The sequence below is a fragment of the Balaenoptera borealis genome, assembly GCF_965194805.1.
Source record: "Balaenoptera borealis genome assembly, chromosome: 18".
NCBI lineage: Eukaryota > Metazoa > Chordata > Mammalia > Artiodactyla > Balaenopteridae > Balaenoptera > Balaenoptera borealis.
The window spans coordinates 13,241,013-13,261,924 of NC_138877.1; the positions used below are offsets into that span (position 1 = coordinate 13,241,013).

Here is a 20,912-nt window from a genome sequence, read left to right on the forward strand (position 1 = left end):
CACCTCATACACCCTTTTCCTTTGATGATTTTGCTTTGTATCCTTTCGCTGTAATAAATCTTAGCTGCGTGCGCAAATAGATGCTGAGTCCTGTGAGTTGTTCTAGCGAATCACGCACGGGAGGGGTCTTGGGGCCCTCCCAACGCAGAAGTATAGTAGTTTCCAGAGGGAAGTCCTTTTCCAGAATTTACTTTAACGTTTTAACTACACTGTATTTCCATTGATGAAAATGTACAAAGATAATGAATTATAATTTAAAGTATTTATGACTACTCAAGGAAGAATACTGATCAATCTAGCCAAATATCGAACAAAATGTTGCTTTCCCATGAATTTTCACCAAAGAAACTTGCTTTATGGCATGCACCTTGAATGCCTGTATTTGAAAAGGATTCTGATCTATAGCTAATTTATATCTTCATTTACAATTTTTATATCGTTAAGTTATATATGAATATATTCCCTATGTGAGATAAGGTTATAAAAGACAAGGATTGCCTGAGTAATTCTTCTGTACTTAGTACAGGACCAGGAAAAATCATGTGTAGATATAACCTCCTAAACTCATAAAATATTCCTCTGTTCTTTATTCATTCTTTATTATTTTTGTTCACATAGGAAAACATAGTTTAAACTGCACTGGCATCTACATTTATTTCAGTGTCCATATTTCCTCACTAAAAAGGTTAAGACTGATAATTTAATTGGATTTATATCATTGTTAATGGTGTAGTTGTACGCTCTACTTGGGAACAGTATTATTCTAGCTTGGAAAACAAGATCTTAGCATGTTTGAGGATGAAAAGCATTCCTGGAACCTACAAAATATATATAAATGGCGAATGGAGAGAACAAACTTCTTTAAGTTCTCTTATCATCTGCTATTTTACATTGTTGCTATAAAATCTGGACGTTCAACTTCCAAAAATACAATGGACACCTGTTTTGTGAGTACCATTCACATGTGAATATAATTAATTAGAAAGGAAAGCTATAGTTAGACTTAAGTTTTCACTGGATTCTCTTTCATTCTAGGCAGTTGATCCATCTGTTGTCTTTTATTTATTTTTATTTTTTTATTTTTTAAAGGGATTAAAAAAATGTAATTGAAGTATAGTCTACAAACACAAAAGTACACATATAATAAATGTACAGCTTGTTAAATTTTCATAAACTCAACACTTCCATGTAAGTAGCATCCAGATTAAGAAATAGTACATTATCAATACCCCAGGAACGCCTTATTGTTGTGTGGGGTTTTTTTAACATCTTTATTGGAGTATAATTGCTTTACAATGGTGTGTTAGTTTCTGCTGTATAACAAAGTGAATCAGCTATACATATACATCTGTCCCCATATCTCTTCCCTCTTGCATCTCATCTGTTGCCTTTTAGAAACTTGGTATGAGCCAGAGACCTGAAATGCAAATAGTTGAGCATTTATCCTCTTATTTCATGATTGCTTTCAGAGATAAGAGGAACGGTCAATTCCCAATTAACTCTTTCCTAGCCAGGTCCTTTTGTAGCATGACTAAGAGAAGCTAAAGAATAATGGGAAATTCTGGCCTTCTCCAGTATTATCAGGCTTCTAAAGATTCTGGAAACCCCTCTATCTCAACCCCATAGTCCATGCAATTTTTAAAATAAATATAGAGTGAATTACGAAAATCATATCATCCATTTGGTAAAGACCATTAAAAGTTTTTACAGACACTAAATATAAATAATATATGTACTCTGCCGTTAGGGTTGATAAGACAATAGGAACTGTAGGTATCTTGAAATGGAAAGACAAGATCAGATTTTCATTTATTGTCTATTTTTAAATTCCTCCAGGATACAAAAGTGGACACGTCTTGTGGGTGGTGTAAATATAATCTGCAATTCAGGAAAAATTGAGGCTGATGACCTTAGAGATGGTAACTGAAGCCATGAGTAAATGAGATCGTTTGTTAAGAGCACACAGAGAGGTAAGAGAGTTGGTGATATACACTTGGAAAAGCAACTTTTAAGGGATAGGAGAATCACTAAAGATAGGGCCATCATTTAAACAACAGGAAAACCCAGGAAAATATCCTGTCATGGAAGTCAAGGGAGGTGGGTGATAGTTTTAAAAAGTGAGCACAGTTAGCAGTACGAAATGCCTCAGACATGTCTGCTACCAGGAGGCTTGAAAAGGAGTCATTGTATTGTATTTGGCTATTGAGAGATAAACTGTGTCAGAGAGATAAACTGTTGGGGGCAGAAGGCAGCTGAAAGAGGTCGAGGAGTGAATAGCAAAGGCAGTGAGCGTATCCACTCTTTCATGAAGTTTAGCTGAGAAAAAGAAAGCTAAGGTAGTAGTTTTATGAGGATAGGGCAAAATAGAAGTTTGTTTTTTGTTGTATTTTGGTGGAAGAGATGAGCATGCTGCAGACAAGGGACACACCACAGTCAGTGGAGGAGAGATGGAAAATATGAGAAAATAATTATGAAATGAGTCCTAGAGGCAGCAGATAGACTTGGGAAGAAGAGATGGAAAATATGAGAAAATAATTATGAAATGAGTCCTAGAGGCAGCAGATAGACTTGGGAAGAAGTATGGAATCCTTTTTCTTTAAGGCAGAAGGAGGAACAGGAAAGATGGATAAAGATGTGAATACATTTGAAGGCAAGAGGGAAGACAGTTGGATTTCACACCTGATGAACTCTTTGCTTTGTGAAGCAAAATGTTAACTAATTTTCTAAAAGTGTCAACTTTGGACCAGAAGATGGAATTCATTCATTTATTCACTCAGCAGATGTTATTGAGCATCTTCTATGTGCCACCACTACATTAGGCACTGGGGTACAAGGACAAATTTTGGTTCTTACAATCTATTGGGGAAACAGCAAACTAAATAGATTGTATAATTTGCTGCCTTAGCACAGGTTTGCATAGGTGCTTTGTAAGCATACAACAGATGCAACTAATTCTGGCTTTAGGGGGATCCACATGGAATAGTAGCCAATTAAGAACTAGGGAAGGGACATTCCAGACAGAGGGAGCAGCACAGGCGTCAAGGTATAAAGCAGATGATAGACGCAGGAATCACATATATCATTGGTCTGGCTGCAGTACAGGGCTAAGTAAGGACATAGCTGGAGAGGCAGGCGCTGCGTGTCAGACAGGACCTTGTAAAACACACTGAGCAGCTTTGCTGAGATCCTTTGGACAATGCAAAGTCACTGAAGTTTTATACCAGGAACAACCCTCACCTGTATTTGAGAATGATTGCTCAGAGAGCAGAGAAGAAAAATGAGTATGGTGAGGACAAGACTAACAGCTATGCTGTTGAGATTATATCTCAAGTCTACATTTAAACCTGGGAGCTCTATTTTCAAATGAACAATAACAAGATAGAGTTGTCCAAAAAGGCAACGAAACAGCTGGTTAGTCTAGAACCTATGTCATGCGGAATGGCTGATGTAACTTAATATTTTAGCTTAGGGGGTAAAAAAAGCTATGAGAAGACGCAGAGCTGTTTTCAAATCTTTGAAAAGCTGTCGTATAGAAAGAGCGTAGACTTCCTCTTCAGAGGATGGAACTAAAAGCAACGGGTTTTAAGGAAGTCTCAAAGAAAAAGAAGAAGGAGCAGAAGTTTCAAGGAAGAAAAATAAGGAGTTGATGCTTTAACAAGCCTAAAAATTAGAATTGCCTTACAATCAAACAGAGCTACCTCAGGTGCCTTATCTGGAAACCAAAGCATTATATTCAAAAACTCTCAGATGCATTGCTAGACTTCTCTGTTTGTGGGAATAGAAGTTAAGTTTTGTGTGTTTCCACAAGCTCTAGTCAGTCTCTCTGCCTGCCTGTGAAGTACACAGTGCACTGTACAGGCACACCTCGCGTTACTGCACCTTGCTTTATTGCACTTCGCAAATCAATCTGTAGAAATTTTTCTACAAATTCGAGGTTTTGTGGCAACCCAGCACGGAGCAAGTCTATCTGCACCGTTTTTCCAATAGCACTTGCTCACTTCATGTCTCTGTGTCACATTTTGGTAATTCTTGCAATGTTTCAAACTTTTTCATTATTATTATTATATAAACTGAGAAAAGATTCCTTTCAAAATATTACTGCTCATTGACAATGCACCTGGTCACCCCAGAGCTCCGATGGAGATAGACAACGATTGGTTTTCATGTCTACTAACACAACCTCCATTCTGCAGCCCATGGATCAAGGAGTTATTTTGACTTTCAACTCTTACTACTTAAATGCATTTCGTAAGGCTATGGGCTGCCATAGATAGTGATTCCTCTCGTGGATTTCGGTAAAGTAAATGGAAAACCTTCCGGAAAGGATTCACCATTTAGATACCATTAAGAACATTCATGATTCATGGGAAGAGGTCAAAATATCAACATTAAGAGGAGTTTGGAAGAAGCTAATTCCAATCCTCGTGCATGACTTTGACAGGTTCAAGACTTCAGTAAAGGAAGTAACTTCCATCTGATGGAAGTAATGAGAGAACTAGAATTAAAAGTGGAGCCTGAACATGTGACTGAATTGCTACAATCTCATGATAAAACTTTCACGGATAAGGAGTTGCTTCATGTAGATGAGCAAAGAAAGTGGTTTCTTGAGATAGCATCTACTCCTGGTGAAGACGCTGGGAAGACTGCTGAAATGACAACAAAGGATTTAGAATGGTACACAGATTTAGTTGATAACAGTGTCAGGGACTGAGAGGATTGAGTCCGATTTTGAAAGAGGCTCTACTGTGGGTAAAATGCTATCAAACACCATTGCATTCCACAGAGAAATCGTTTGTGAAAGGCAGCGTCAATCCCTGTGGCAAACTTCACTGTGGTCTTATTTCAAGAAACTGCCACAGCCACCCCACCTTCAGCACCCACCACCCTGATCGGTCAGCAGCCATCAACATCCGGGCAAGACCCTCCACCAGCAAAAAGATTCTGACCTGCTGGAGGCTCAGATGACGGTTAGCATTTTTTTAGCAATAAAGTATTTTAAAATTAAGGTATGGATATTGTTTTTTTAGACATAATGCTCTTGCACTACAGTATAGTGTAAACATAAATTTAATATGCACTAGAAACCAAAAAATTCCCGTGATTTGCTTAACTGTAATATTTGTTTTATTGTGGTGGTCTGGAATCAAACCTGCAATATCTCTGAGTTATGCCTATATATCCTTTTTTTTAATCTTTCATTTTTAAAAACTGAAATACAATTGATGTACAATATTCTGTAAGTTACAGGCATATAATATAGAGATTGACAATTTTTAAAGGTTATACTCCATTTATAGTTATTATAAAATATTGGCTATATTGCTTGTATATTCTTAAAAAGCAATGTCTTATACACGGTGTAACTTAGAAGAATCCTGAGATGTGGAAACTCAGTTTCAGTCAAAACAGTGAAGCCAGCAGAAATATAAACAGCAGACTCAGCAAAAAGCTCTAGTTATCTACTAAAGAATCAATTATTTATGTATTCAGCATGGGAAGAACTGCAAATCATTCATTGACCTTTCCAGTCACCATAGTATCCACATGGTCAGAACCATTTTGACTATAAAGATTAACAATTCACTCTAGAGTGAAAATCCTTATTAACATTTATACAGGGAAACAGGATTAACATCTTCCTGGGAAGCTGTTAAAATAGGCTTTGATTGTATGTTCAGTGATCCTGTATAATCGAAGTAGGAACTATTCCACCCAAATGATTTTTTCAGATAAACAAAGCTAAAGGAGGATGGCTAATGCAAGTAGAAATTCTGATGCCTCTGTCGCAGAGAGAGGGGCTAGGGAGATCGGGAAAGAAACACAGGAAAATAATATTCACCATTTACTGGAATTTAGAACCAATTATGTGCCAAGCATTTCACTCAGCACTTTACTTACATTATATCTCTAAACCCTCACAAATTCCCTGCAAGATAACTACAGTACCACTGCTTCCCTTCTACAGAGGAAGAAAGAAATTGAGGCCCCAAAAGATTGAACCACAGTTAGGTACAAATCTGATATTCAAATCCAAATCTGCAGTGACTCCAGAGTCTGTGGTCTTTCATCATATCACGGCCTCATAAGGGAGGTGGCATTTTGCTACACCTTGAAGGAAGCAGCACTGGAGTGTAAGAAACAACGTACTCCAAGTAGAGAACATGGTCTGAGGAAAGGCATGTGGGTGCCAGTGCTGCAGGGCTTCCAGCCAAGCATCCAGAACCATAAAGTTTGAAGTGATTGTCCATTTTGTGGCTAAAAGACTACTGTGAGTGATGCTATTTCGTCTCAATTTCCTGCTTACTTTCATTGGCACTAGAAGTCCAAGCCTCCCTTTATCCCCTATTGCCCTGACTCTCATTCTCAAGTTTCTCTATGCATCCCCTTGTCGGCTCCAATCCCCAGTGCTAACTCCTTTCCTCTCAGTCCTTTCATTGAACCTCTGGAGACTCCAGATCAGTGATTAGCCGATTACCTTTATGGCAAAACCAGCCCTCAAGGTCCTCTACCTCCTTGCCTCACGTAGCTATGTCCTGACGACTCCAGCCCTCTTTCTGGCTCTTCTTCCCTTGACTATCTCTGTTGAAACTCTTCAGAGCTATATCTTAGACTATCTCTTCTTTTCACCCTGTGTATTCTCCCTGATGCATTTCATTCATTCACATGGTGTCATTTACCATCTCTGTGCTAATAAGTTCTAAATCCATATCTTCAATCCTGATCTTTTTTTTTTTTTCTGAGATTCATATATCCAACTGCTCTTTGGACACTTCCATTTGTATAATGCACACTGAAAATTGAATTCATATCCTAAACTTAAAACATATACCAAAATAAAGTTAATAAACATTAAATATTTAAATGTCAAATATTAAGCCATATAAGTACTAAAGAGATGTGATGAATGTTATGAAACACTGAGGTGAAGACAGTCTTTTAAACTATGACATAAGAAGCCATAAATAAAAGATAGGTCTGACAACATCAAAACAAACTCTATGTACAACAACATCATAAATAAAATGAAAAAGCAAATGAAAAACTGGAAAATATGTGCAATGTCTTTCATAATTCACTGATCACTTTCCTGTCCTGCCATTTGTAAGTACACACTTTCTAGCAATAGCAATGTTGGGTCTATCTTAGACTTCACCATGCATAACTATGAGGTAAAATGCCTTAAATTTCATGACAGCAGAGGGATAACCACTTATTTGTTTGAATTCTAGCAATTACAAATCAAACTAAAAGAACAGCTAAGGAAGCAAATATGCAAAATACACTCTTAATATGGGAAACTTATATCTCATTTTTACCTTTTTATAAAAATTATATATTTTCCTTTTCACCCTCCATATACAGAAACTTGGTACCTTTGTTTCCCATAATTCCAACAGCTGTTTCCCTACCAATCAAAAACTAGAAAAGTAAAAAACATAATTTACATTAAGAGGAAACTCTTAGAACTTGGAAGTAAAAAAAACAAAAGTTACCTGAGACCTTTCGGCAAGGTATGTACAGTGCTCACGGCTGGTCTTGTGGTAACACTAGGTGAAAGATACAGAAGTAAAGAATCCAGCATCAGAGAAGATTTACAATACTAGCGAGACTACTGCTAAGTTAAGTTTATGTCGCTATGCTTTTTTAAAGTGGTGTACAAAATACTTTTGTAAGTATATTGTGAGAATTATATAGTAGGTTTGTAGATAACATACTAAAAATCATGGCAGTTCCAAAGGGACGTCTTAGTATAGAATAAAAACAAACCTTTGACTCTTGTTCCAGTCTCAGTGCAGAGTCTTTCACTCGATTTTCAAGACTCCTTTTTTCTTTCTCTAGTTGTTTAAGCAATGTATTTAAGGCTTCCTGAAAGTATAAACAGTAAATTTTTACATGTGCTCACATTCTAAATAACAATAGATATGACCACCAATTTCTTCATTGGCAAATTCCTTCTACTCTGTATCAGTCTGTGATTTCAGAAGTCTTTAATATGTACCTTTTCAGTAATAGTAATAGTAATAATTACAATAGTCATTGAACCCTAGCAATATGCCATGTGCTAAGTGCTTTCCATAGATTATTTCATTTAATTCTTACTATAGCCATGGAGATGGCTAATATATTTATTTCCATTTTATTGTTGAGAAAACTGCTAGAGGTTAAATAACTTGCCCAAAGGCACAGAGCTAATAAATGGTAGAGCTGGAATTAGAATCCAGGTAATCTGACTCCAAAGACAACACACACTAACAATTATTGTATGTGTATTCATAAGATTGTTACCAGGGTAACAAAAGCAGAGTGTTAGAACAGGCGATAAGGTTGATAATGAGGGGAATTGTGAAGATATTGTAGAGTAGAACAGTTCTGGAAACTAAGACATCAATCCATCACAAATACCCCTCATCACAAATAGCTGACGCCGAGTAGAGAAGAAGGTTAGCCAAGTGACAGAGCAATAATGCACTACACTGATTTGGTTTAAAATTTTAATTCCTAAACTAATAACTGATCTTTTCCAGTAACTCCAATTATTTCCCATATTCTTACATGTTAGATATTAAAATCACCAAGTCAAATTCTACACAACTCTTGTTGGTCATGATCTAGGTCACTGAATTTATTAAAAGAAGCATTCAAATAAAAATGGAAGCTGCCGATTTAAATCTCCACAGAGCAAACTGCAAGCTATTTTAGAGCGCATACCCTTCTCCTGAAACACAGCTCATTCTCGAAAAAATTTGCTTATTCTCTCTTAGATACTTGTTAATAACTATTAGAAGTGTAAAAATTGTATTAATAGGAATAATTAGGTCAGCTGAAACAGGGCAATTTCTAGTCTCTAAAAATAATAGCAGTGATAAAACAAATCCTTTGGAAGTGACAATTCTCCACTATGCATATTTGCTTAACATCCCTGTTAAAACATGATCAGTGATATTTCTCAGGCAGGCATTATTTGTCTTCAAAAATTATGCACTGGCGTCCTGAATGGTTTTCAATTCCCCTCCCCCAAATACAAACTTGCTCCAGAGGAAAATCAATGAAAGCCCTGTAAATACAAGAGGATAAACCGACTGAGTTCGCTATAGAAAATCAAACCCTTATGAAATAAACCAGTGCTCAAGGATGACAGTTTTTGAAGGGACAATCAGGGAGTGATGGATGTAGTTCAAAATTATGCTGCATAGACCCTTTCTCCAAGGATTCCAAGCTTAGCTTTCCATAGTAATATGCTTCACTTACATCGTTTGTTAAATACACTTTTAGAGACGTAAAATAGGATCTAACCATTTTTAATATTGAGTCAATGGGAAAATGCACTCCAAATTCTAAAAGGAATTAATTTACAAATAAACAACTGGAATAAAATTATTTTTATATTAATGAGATATGGTCCAAAACTGAATGAGATATGGTCCAAAACTCTAGAAGCTCATACAAGAAATGTAGATAGGAAAGACATAAATTCAAGAGCTGAAGCAAAGTATTTGAGCAATAAATAAGAGGCAAGGTAAGATAACTAGGGAAGGCCTTGGTTAGCAAAGCCTTGGTATGCTAGTTTCAGGAGTCTACACACTGGGAGCTATTGAAAGTTATTAAAGAAGTGACATGATGAAAGCAAGGGTTTAGGAATATTAATTGAGTGGCAGTTTCTATGACAAAAGGATGATTTCTGTTACTTGTTAGTGCGGATGTGCCGTTTTAACCTTTGAGGTTTAAGCATTTTTAATATGCTTTCTCTGTGTTAGAATATATCTTGCTGCTCTTCCCATGCAGACTGGATTCCTTGTCTTGTCTCCTAATTTTACAATTCATTTATTTATTAAAAAATATTCATCAAGCACCTCCTATGTGTCAGGCATTGTGGTAGGGATACCACAGTGAGAATAACAAACCCAGGACCTATCCGCATGAAGCTCAGAGTCTAATAGGGTGCCTATTAAACCACCAATGCGGTTTACATTGGTGAATGTTACATGTAAGCTTGAGAAGAATCTGTATTCTGCTGTTGTCGGATGGAATATTCTATAAATGTCAATAGATTGAGTTGATTGATAGTGATGTTCAGTTCAGCTATATCTTCATTGATTTTTCTGCCTTCTTGATCTATCAATTGCTGACAGGAGGTGTTACGTCTCCAACTTTAATAATGGATTTGCCTATTCTTCCTCCAGTAATTCATCACATTTAGCATATAAGTGCTCCTATCAGTTTGTGTTTGCAGCAGCTTCTGTTCCAGGTTAAGCAGATCTCAGTGACTGTCTGGATTTGTCTATTCATACAGATTTTGGGGTGGGAATTTTTCCTGCAAATTCAGATTTCTAAGGAGTCAAGAAGAGTCATTGATTTTCAGGTTATCCACCTTTTTGTGTTGTCATGACAAGACTGATGACTCCCAAGCACTATACATATCGGAGCTGAAACCGGAAGTCACAAACTTCTTGATCCTCTTTTCTAATTGGAATGGAAAGAGTGCATTCTCCAAATCAGTGGCTGCATACCCTTATATTGAAGACTCGTTAGTCTGCTCTAGCAGTGATACCACATCTGGCAAAACAGTTGGTGCTACTAATTGGTTAAGTCTGCAGTAGCCTACAGTCTTTCTCCAAGATACACCTAGTTTTTACAGGGGTCAGACTGGCAAATTAAACAGAGCTATGTTAGGCCCTCTTCCCTGGGATAACAAATTGTTCTTGTTTTACAATTTTGGCCCTGGGTGGGGAAGGCACAATTTCCCACATTTCCATTAGGTTTTCTGCACCATGATAGCTTTTACTTCAGAGATGAGGGCCCAATGGGGGGTTAACTTCAACTGCCAAGTATATCTACTTCAATTATGTACTCAGGGACTGGAAAAATTATCACTGTGGGAGTAGGGGAGTCCGTGGGCACATTGGGCCCAGTGTGATTTGGACTTCAAGCATAGATTGCCATTCTGGGGATCAATGTCAACTCAGACCTCAAAATGTCTGGTTATTTCCTTTCCCACAGTGTACAGTCACCTATAAAAGTGGTCAGAGGTCTCTTCAGGGGAAGCCTGGAGATACTGTCATGATATGTACTTGGACTGATGTTGTGGGGTCCTTCCTTTTAGGAACCCAGCCACTTCTTTGGTCAATGATTTCTGGATCTGAAAATTGGTTCAGGTATGGGAAATGAGCAAAGAACTATGTTTTCTATTGGGTTAACTGTCCTCAGCCTCTGCTTCTCCATGCTTAACTTTTTTAAATTATAGCTGTTGAACAGCACCATCATGAGTTGGCTTGGCAGCCAGGATTGGAGGCGAGGGCAGCTCCTGAGGCGGGGGGGGTGGCTGCCTTGCTGGAGAGAGGCCTGTCGAGCAGCTTCCAGGACAGTGAGTGCTCTAGCCCTTACTAGAGCTAGAGGTGGGCCACCTCTGCCCATCCAGAGGGTCCAGGTGGAGCTGTAGAGTTGACATCATCACGAGCATCCATCCAGCTGTCCTGTCACAGTTTTAGGATCCCTGGTTATCCCCATCAGGGCCCTGCCCTTCACATAACAGGCCTGCTTGGACTGGGCATTCAAATGCCTCTGGAGCTCTGCAGCCCTCACAATCGGGTCTTCAGCCTCGCTGTTCTATTGTGGCTGCCCTTTCACTACTGGTATAGACGGCCTCGTTACAGGCTACCACCAAGGCTTTTCACTCTTAGATATTAAGTGCTTGCTAACTATTCTCAGCCTCTCATTATCCTTATGAAGGATGACAATACAATTTGGCAATAATCCCATATTTTCCAAATGCCTGCATCATGGCTTCTTCCACAGTATTTCCCTCCATGAGAACATTTTCCAAGGTCACCATCAGTGAAATCTTTAGCAACTGAACGGCCACACTGAGCCAGGATCTATTGGTGCCACATCTACTAATCAGGACAGCCCCTACTGCCTGCTACATAGTGAGCCAGTACCAAATCCCATCTAACCTCCTGTTTTCTCACATCACTCCCAGTACCTCTAGTTGTAGATGTGGTCTTCTGAGAAGCAGATACCAAGATGGGGTTAAATGTGAAAAGATTCTATTATTAGAAATGTCTGTGTGAAAGGAAACAGGCAAGTAACAGGAGAGGGCTGGTAAAATAGTCAACTGTAATGCAAGTCTGACCCCCAGTGAAGGGGAGAGGGAGAGAAGGTCCTGGAAGTGGAAGCATCCCAGGCTGGCATGCAGCCTAAGGAAAGTCTGGCAAAGCCAGCAGGGAATCCTTAAGCCAAAGTCACTGACAGTGGGGTCCCATGTTTCCTAGGAATAGGTCTGCCTTGGTATCCCCACTGCACCTGACCATGGGCCTGGAACAGCCTGTGGGAGGTGTGGTCTTGATGCAAAGCAGTGATGGATTTCGAGCCCAACACCAAGGGTCCTCAGTCAGTTAACCTTCCTGTCCTGGGAAGTCTGTCAGGTGCATTCTCTGGGTGGACAGACTGACTGCTTTTCTTAAGGGCATTTCAGTTTTTCAAATGAAGAATCCTCCAATCTCCTACTCTTTGAGGGTTAATCCTAGCTGCTGGTTTTCTGGGAGTAGGGCAAGGTGGGGAGAGCTGAGAGTTCCATTATCCAGATCGCATATTTTCATTTAATTCCATCATTTTAGACCTGTATCTCACTCTCACCCTCATCTGTGCCTGAAGGCCCAAAGTCCAAAGGTACTGAAGCTTAATTTTTTTCCAGAAAATAGAGGACTGACTGAAGGAGAGTATCCTGGCTACATGGGGTGGCAGAGGGGTCCCAGTAACTAACTGCTCCATGTACGTATATATGTTCCATTAATCTCTCAGTTTCCAGCTCCTTCCTCACCTCCACCTTCTTCAGCACATGGTGCTGCCAAGTTCTAAGGCACTAAGTGGGTCTGAAGAGTGACTGCTCTAATTTCACTGATATTCCTCTTGGCAGGCACTTTGCTGTTGCTTCCTCAACTCTAAGTCAATGACTATTCCTTCAACTGAGGGTCTTCCAAAATTCGTTAATACATTTGTCCAAATGCATAGAATGTACAACACCAAAAGTAAACCCTAGGGTAAACTATGGACTTCGGGTGATTATGATGGGTCAATTTAGGTTCATTCTGATGAGTGACGTTGATAAGGGGAACGGCTATGCATGTGTCGGGTAGAGGGTATACGGGAAATCTCCGTACCTTCCTCCCAATTTTGTTGTGAACCTAAAACTGCTCTAAAAAATAAAATGTTATGTAAGTAAATAATTTTAAAAATTGCCTAGAGAGAAAATGAGAACACATTTTGGATTTTGCAGAGCTACATTAGTCATTAAATACCTTGGACCATTAAAAGCAATACATTTGTGATTCCAATTATAAAATTATTATACACATCAGAAATCCTTGAAAAATTATAAAATCATACTACAATAACTTTAAGGCTCATTCTGGATTTTGATTCTTTATTTTACTGACTTCAAAATAAACTAGTATTTAAAAACGATTTTATCATAGGCACATAGTCTCTCATCCCATCACTTCCAGTTCATTGGAAGACCCACAACTTAAAGTTCTTGGTCTTCCCAAGGAGCTGATTTTATCTGATTACATAATCAGTCATCATGTACTAGAAAACTGCAGCCTAAAAAGACATCCTAAAGCTACAGCTAAATTGAAGATTCCGCTAGAAACTACCAACCCCACCCCAAATCATGCACACACAAAATTAATTCTTCTACTATCATGGAAAATCTGTTCTGTTTTGTTTTTGAAACTAAACATATCTTAGCATTCCAAACAGTATCATACTTCACCTATATTCATGTCTTAATTTGCTTGCAAAAAGTCACCTTCCAGGGCTTCCCTGGTGGTGCAGTGGTTGAGAATCTGCCTGCCAATGCAGGGGACATGGGTTCGAGCCTTGGTCTGGGAAGATCCCACATGCCGCGGAGCAACTAGGCCCGCGAGCCACAATTGCTGAGCCTGCGCGTCTGGAGCCTGTGCTCCACAACAAGAGAGGCCGCGATAGTGAGAGGCCCGCGCACCGCGATGAAGAGTGGCCCCCACCTGCCACAACTAGAGGAAGCCCTCGCACAGAAACGAAGACCCAACACAGCCATAAATAAATAAATAAATAAAAATTAAAAAAAAAAAAAAGTCACCTTCCAACAGGAGATTGAAACAACAGGGAAAGAATAAGAAATTTCAGGATACTATTCACATACCTGAAATCATATATACTTAGTTTTTTTTTTAAGTCCCTTTCATCTATACCAAGTGGAAAAGAAGCTCTATTAGCCACTTATTTTTTTTAAAACAATTGCAATTACTATACAGAGGAACACATAAAAACTACAAGTTTTAAAAAATCACTCTATTGAATGCTCACAAGAGAAAAACCTGAGAATACAATTAATCACAACTCCTAGATATCTGTACCTCTCAGTGAAAGCAATTGCAACAATGGATGAGCACGGCGTTCTGCATGCTTAAATGCCAAGCGCCCCCTGGTGGACAACACTGCTATTAGATTTAAATATAAAATCTGTAACTTTTCTGATTTGAGGCTACACCTGTCTCCAAATTAACCATTCTGATCTTTGGGGAGAACACGAATCTGGTGATGCCTATAACATAATACTTCATATTGATTCTACAAACTTAGTTTCTAGCTAATTGAACCTTTCTTTAAATGCCTTAAGATTATATTTATAAGGACGTAGTAAGGATTTGAATTTCGGCAAATTGGCTTTCTATGAATTGATTTTCTACAAATTGACCAAGAGTCCTGCAGAGAACATTTGAGGTGAGACTAAATATCTTCCTAAAGAATGTTTCTCTGTTTCCACACGTCCTCCCTCGTGCCTCCCCCCACCAGGCCGTCTTGTTGGCTTTAGGAGCAGGATCTCCTGTGTTCTAACCATCTGATTGACAGAGCATGTGTGCTGGTAAGAGGTTTCCTTGAAGGGTCCAAGTTGTCTGGATGTAGTGGAAAACAAAGGACAGTATACTGATGGAAAAATTAGAAGCAGAGAGAAATAGGGGTGCTATGGTCTGAATGTTTGTGCCCCCCCAAATTCACATATTAAAATCCCAACGCCTGATGTGATGGTATCAGGAGGTGGTGCCTTTGGGAGATGCTTAGGTTATGAGGTTTGAGCCCTCATGAATAGGACTAATGCTCTTATAAAATAGATCCCCCAGAGCTCCCTCACCCCTTCCACCATGTGAGGACACAGGAAGAAGGCGTTGTCTATGAACAGAAAGCGAGCCCGTACCAAGCACTGAATCTGCTGGTGTCTTAATCCTGGACTGCTCAGCCTCCAGAACTGTGACAAACTTCTGTTGCTTACAAACCACCCAGTCTGTGGTATTTTTTTTAGCAGCCCAAACAGACTGAGATAAGGTGTCACTGATTTTGATTCCAGGTGAGTCAAGGACCAAGACTTCCACTGTCATAGAGTTGACCACAGGGAAATGGTGGACCTTGGTGATAAAGACTTTATAGTAACTCTTGTCGGAAGACACGCTGTCTTGCACATCTTTCTCTGAGGGATATAAATTCCTTAAATTGGTTTGTTTCTTTTTCCCAAATTGTGCTCTGTAATAGAACCTATTGAAATGCCTGCTAAAAAGACCAATGTTCAGGGCTTACCCTAGACCTACGAAATGAGTATCTCTGGGAGTAATGCCCAGAATGTATACTTTCAATAAATTATCCATGTGATTCTTATAGAGTTTGAAAATTAAAGAACCACTACTCGAAAGACTGACCAGCAGCTAAGGATGCAGCAGTGCTGGGCAGTAAAGGGAAGTTGGGAAGTAGAGAAGCCAACCCTCTTTCCTGTTTGTGGCACAGTATCAGAGGTGCTAAGCTTGACTTGGCCTGAACAAGCTAATCTAGGAAACAAGACATGCACTGCCTAATGTTAGTAGTGACAGTAAAGCACAGAAAGATTACTCAATTTATTGCTGGGGAACCCTCTGCAGGGCTGCATGGTGCGAGCCATCAAGCTCTGATAAAGAGCACAGTGCATCCTTAGCTCTGTAACCTAACTACTAACTAGAGATTAATGAAGAGGCCTGGAGGGCCAGGTCAGAACCTGAGAAATAGCTATTGCTCATCAGAGGTGAAACAGCCGGATTAGCCTTAACTTTTAGTTATTTGGTATGCTTAAAACAGATTCTAGCTTTCCAGAAAGGCTACAGATCTTTGCAGGACACACCTGGAAATTCCTGAAACATTAGGGAGGCTCTACATTCTTTTTCTGGTGGACACAAACAGAAGGGGCTAGAAAATGTACACCCAGCTAGCCCAAGGGAAGTAAAGGTTCTGTGCTTTTTATTAGAAGCTTTAACTCCTTGCAGAAGCCCCTGCTTTCTGGGCAGGTACAAAGAACCACAAAATTCTGCGAGAGCTTTAGGAAGGTACCAGAAGATTCACAACTGTGTAACAGCAGAGCTAAATAAGTCACACAGATTGCACATCTCTGGGCCTTACCCTTGCCCTTATTCCTTCCAAATAGATTAAGGTTAATCTCACAACAGACTTGTTTTAATGAAATTCTACTTCTCCTTTATCACGGGAAGGAAGGAAGAGGACTACCACGCTGCTCACTGTGTCAGCCACTATGCTTTTGGCTTTACATATCTCTAGTAGTCTTCACGACAACCTTGCAAGAGAGTTTAATTAACTCTATTTTACAGATGAGGAAATTAAGCCTCACAGAGATGAAATAACTTCCTTAGTGTCCCATAGTTTGAATTTGAACCGGAACAGTCTAATTCCAGAAGCCATGTTTCCATGGCTTACACTCACTCCATTTTCTCACCCCTACTTTCCTCTGCACCACTTTTTTTCCCCATCCCTCTCTTCTGGTTAGCACTTGCTTACACCCTTCGCCTCTGAATAACTTGCCCAAACTGTGGACCATGCGCTCTATCCTACCCAGCACCAGAGTTTCTTGGAGAACATCCTTCTGCCGATCATTCATAAACCTTCTCCCCCCTTGGCTTCTGGGATGCCACTCTTGCCCAGTTCTCCCCTTCATCCTTTTTCAATATTTTTCCTTCTCATTGATCTTCACTGAATTACCTTAAATGTTAGTATTTCCCAGGGTTCAATCCTCAATCCTATTTGTCAGACTATATATTTTTGCCTGAGCAATCTCTTAAACTTTCATGACTTCAAGTGACACTGATGACTCCATGGCCTCTATTTTCAGAGAGACAACGTTCTGCAGTCTAAAACTATTTCCAGTTGCTGACTGACCACTGGTATCTGTGTAATACACACAAACCTAAGTCATTTCCTATTATCCCCACTAGTTCTGATTTCTAGAGCCCTGCTCATTGTAATCCACAAAGTTATTCAAGCTTAATCATCCTCAAATCCTCTCCCACTCTCACCCCAGTATCCAGATACTTATAAAATCCACATTCCTCAACATCTCTTCAATCTGTCACCTCTGCTCCATCCCCATATACTACTGTCCAAGCTGAAAAACACCTTCCCTTACTTAGATTATTACAACAGCATCCTAACTGGTTTTCCTGCCTCAAGTCTCACCCATCCTTGGGGATCCTGGGGGGTGGGGTAGGAGATGACTTTAAAACTGTATACAAAATACTTCAGTAGCTTCCCATCACATATAAAAAGTTCACATTCCCTAACATGGATACAAAATCCTTTATTATGTAGTCCTTGAACGTATTTCCAAGCTCATCTCCCATCACCTCTCTTATTTATTCCTGACATGCTGAGCTAACTGTAGACCTGGGGTGTCTTTAGATAGATCGATCCAGAGGGATGTTATCTTTATTTGAAAATTTGAATATGTGCATATCTCATAATCTAAAAACTCCACTATAAGTGTGCTAGAGCAGCGGTTCTCAAACTTTGGTATGTATTCGAGTTAGCTGGAGAACTAATAAAGACTGTAGAGGTAGCAAGCTGGATAAAGAATGGGGCTGAACTTTATATTTTTATGAAGTTCTCCAGGTGATTCTGTTACTACGGAAGTTTGAGGACCACTGCCCTAAATCAAGGTCCAGCAAATTACAGCCTGGACACTAAATCTGGCTGCAGCCTGTTTTTGTAAAGGAAGATGTGTTAGAACACAGCAGTGGAAATGTGTAGTTGCAAGGGAGATGGGGTGACCTGTAAAGCTGAAAATATTTACTCTCTAGCCTTTGCAGAAAAGTTAGCAAAGTCCAGAGGAACACTCTGTACTCGGAGACATTTATAAGGATGTTCACCTTGGCAACGTTTGTCATAGTGAGATTTTGAAAAATCTTCAATGTACTGAAATAGAGGAATACATAAATTAGGATATATACATCTAATGGAATACTATACAGCAGATAAAATTTACTAGATCTTTATGTATTAACATGGATAGAATAAAAAAAAAATAGAAGAATGCCACATATAGCATGATATTTTTTATATGAATGTTTAGACACAATATATGTAGAAAGGTATTTAAAAATAAACTGGAATGGCATATACCAAATCCAAGATCATCTTGCCTCGACTCTATAAAGTATTTTCATTAAAAAAGCTGAGGTCAAAAAGTGACAAAAATCCAAAGATTTGCAAATACTACAATATATTTTTTGCCATATTGTCCTCTGTGGGTTTTGTTGTATTTAAAATTGAAGCCAGAAATACCCTAAACTATTGAACTATAGGGGAAAGTAATTGAACATTAATAATCCAATGCAATGGAATATAATGTAGCCCTTAAAAATGTACATGAAGAAAACATAAGAAATAATTGATTTAATTGTCCATGGTGAACACAGCAATAGAATACAAAATTGTCCATGAAGTAAGGTTACAATTACATAGTTTTTAAAAGTGCAGTCCTTTTTTTTATTCCTTTTTTTCCCTTTTGGTTGTCTTATCTATTGAGTTGTTCCTTTTAATCAATATAAATACATACCAAAAATTACTCAGAAGACAACAGTAGATGTGTTTAACTTAATACTGTTCTTCTCTTTTATTTTCCAAATAATATTAAATAAATACATATTACCTTAAAATGAAATGTGGTGATATAGAGCTGTGCGTGGCAGATGGAACTGACTGCACACCCAATGTCCATCTTCCCCTTCATCCTACTCTGCTCAGTTAAAACACTACAAATCTCAGCCTTCCTTGCAAACATGGGTGGCCAGGTGATAAAGTTCTAACCAATGAGATGTACAGGGAAACTGCTGGGTGCAGCTCGTTAAGAGGAAGCTGACTTGACTGGCTTTCACCTTTCCCTTTTCCCTTATCCTACTTCTTTCCTTGGATGAGACTGTGAAGCAAGTGAGAAGCCATCTTGTGAGCATGGGGACAAAGCCACTGATTAAAGGGCGGCAGAGTGGAAAGTCAGGAGGAGTCTGGATTCCTGAAGGCATTATAGAGCCACTGCACCAACCCTGGACTGCACACCTTCAACCTTTCCTGTTACATGAGGAAAAGCTCCAAAATACCTTACTTGTTTAAGCCTTTCTCCTATATGCAGCCAAACATAACCCTTAACTGAGACATCTTGCTAAAATTAAAGTTTAACAAATTATACCATTGTAAGGCACTTCAAAGTGTATCTAATCATACTACCTTCAGATGAGAAAAGTAATCTTCAGAAAGGTTGAAGGCTTGAAGCTAATCTGTATCCGAACAAGGACTAGAACCCCACTCTCACTTAAGTAAATACTTTTTTCTAAAATATTAAAATCAAGTCCACTTTAGTGGTCCAGTTTGAAAATAACTTATTAGATGTTTCATATTTCTTTTTCTAATGATAACATTTAACGAAATTAGACATACACAGGTCAAAAACCAGTGTTCATCCTTTTGTTGCTCATAAGCAAAGCTGTACTTTGAAGTTACTCAAAATCAGTATTCAAACTAACTGACATCAGTTTCTTAAGTATGCGGGTGCAGGTTACTCCTAAAGACTAAGCAATCTACAACAAGGATAGAGAGTCAGTAAATTTACAAATAGCGTTTGAAGTCATACTCTGTCCCACAAAACAACTAATTTAGGCCCTTTTCTCTGATTATCAACCTAATAGAAAACCAAAAATGTTTGTATTACACACATGGTACATGTCTGAATCTCACAAATATCGTTTCTGATATAAAGAAGAAGACTATCTCTTTTGTCCTCGGAAAAGAGAGATTTCTTTCCTATACTGGATATAGGATTTTTGGATCCCCAGTGCTTTTTGCTCAGTAGTTGGCTACTTCCATCACCAACTCCCTGGTTAGATTCCTGATCCCTGCTCTTCAGACAAATGCCCCCTGGATTCCACTGTGTAAGAAAACCCAGGTACTCAGGGCATCTGCCCAGAGAACAGAGAGGACCAGCTCCTTAAGAGCCTGTGGCTCTTAAGTGTGGCCCCACTCTTGGTTCTTCTAACATTTCTTTTGTTCTTTACTGAAGAGAAATGTAATTCTCTGCCTCCAGATCTAAACCTCTTAGAGAAAGACATTTTCTTCAAGAATAACACAAATTCATCAAGGGAAATAAGTGTATTTTTGTGAACATGAATATATTACAGAGTCTCAGGTAGCAGTGAGAAAACTGATTAAACGCTTCCTAGATATGCTATAGAGTCTTCTCCCATGTCACATCAGCACTTGTTGCTACCCTCCATGAGGCTAGATACCCCGTTTCTTGAGCTATGACTGGGGGTAGGCTGTCAAGAAGCAGGAAGCCAGAATATATTATATTCTGTAGGTAGAACTTGATATTTTATATTCTGTAGGTAGTAATAAAATTCTACCTACAGTTAAGAAACACTAAGCTTAAAACAGCCCTTGCAGCAATTTCTAAATACCACAAGATGGAGATATGACTCCATGGCAGAGGAAAAAACTTCACTTTTCCAACAGCAAAAAAACACACGTTATTTTCCTGACTTTCCAACACACAGACATAAGGGTATTTCTGGGTT

General features: G+C 38.9%; 1 protein-coding gene across 12 annotated transcripts in view; it reads right to left on the reverse strand.

Annotated features, from left to right (window-relative positions):
- The window catches only part of SOHLH2 (spermatogenesis and oogenesis specific basic helix-loop-helix 2), a 91,777-nt gene that overhangs the window by 54,533 nt on the left and 16,332 nt on the right, over nucleotides 1–20,912 (reverse strand). For 7 of the 12 annotated variants that reach the window (XM_082365544.1, XM_082365535.1, XM_082365532.1 and 4 more), the window contains 2 exons: nucleotides 7,768–7,866; nucleotides 7,494–7,547 (listed from right to left, as the gene is read on the reverse strand). In XM_082365544.1, the coding sequence (XP_082221670.1) occupies nucleotides 7,494–7,547; nucleotides 7,768–7,866 (153 nt within the window). Of the gene's footprint in view, nucleotides 1–7,493; nucleotides 7,548–7,767; nucleotides 7,867–18,215; nucleotides 18,262–20,912 lie in introns of all 12 variants that reach the window. The other 5 variants (XM_082365533.1, XM_082365542.1, XM_082365540.1 and 2 more) reach the window with 1 other exon arrangement.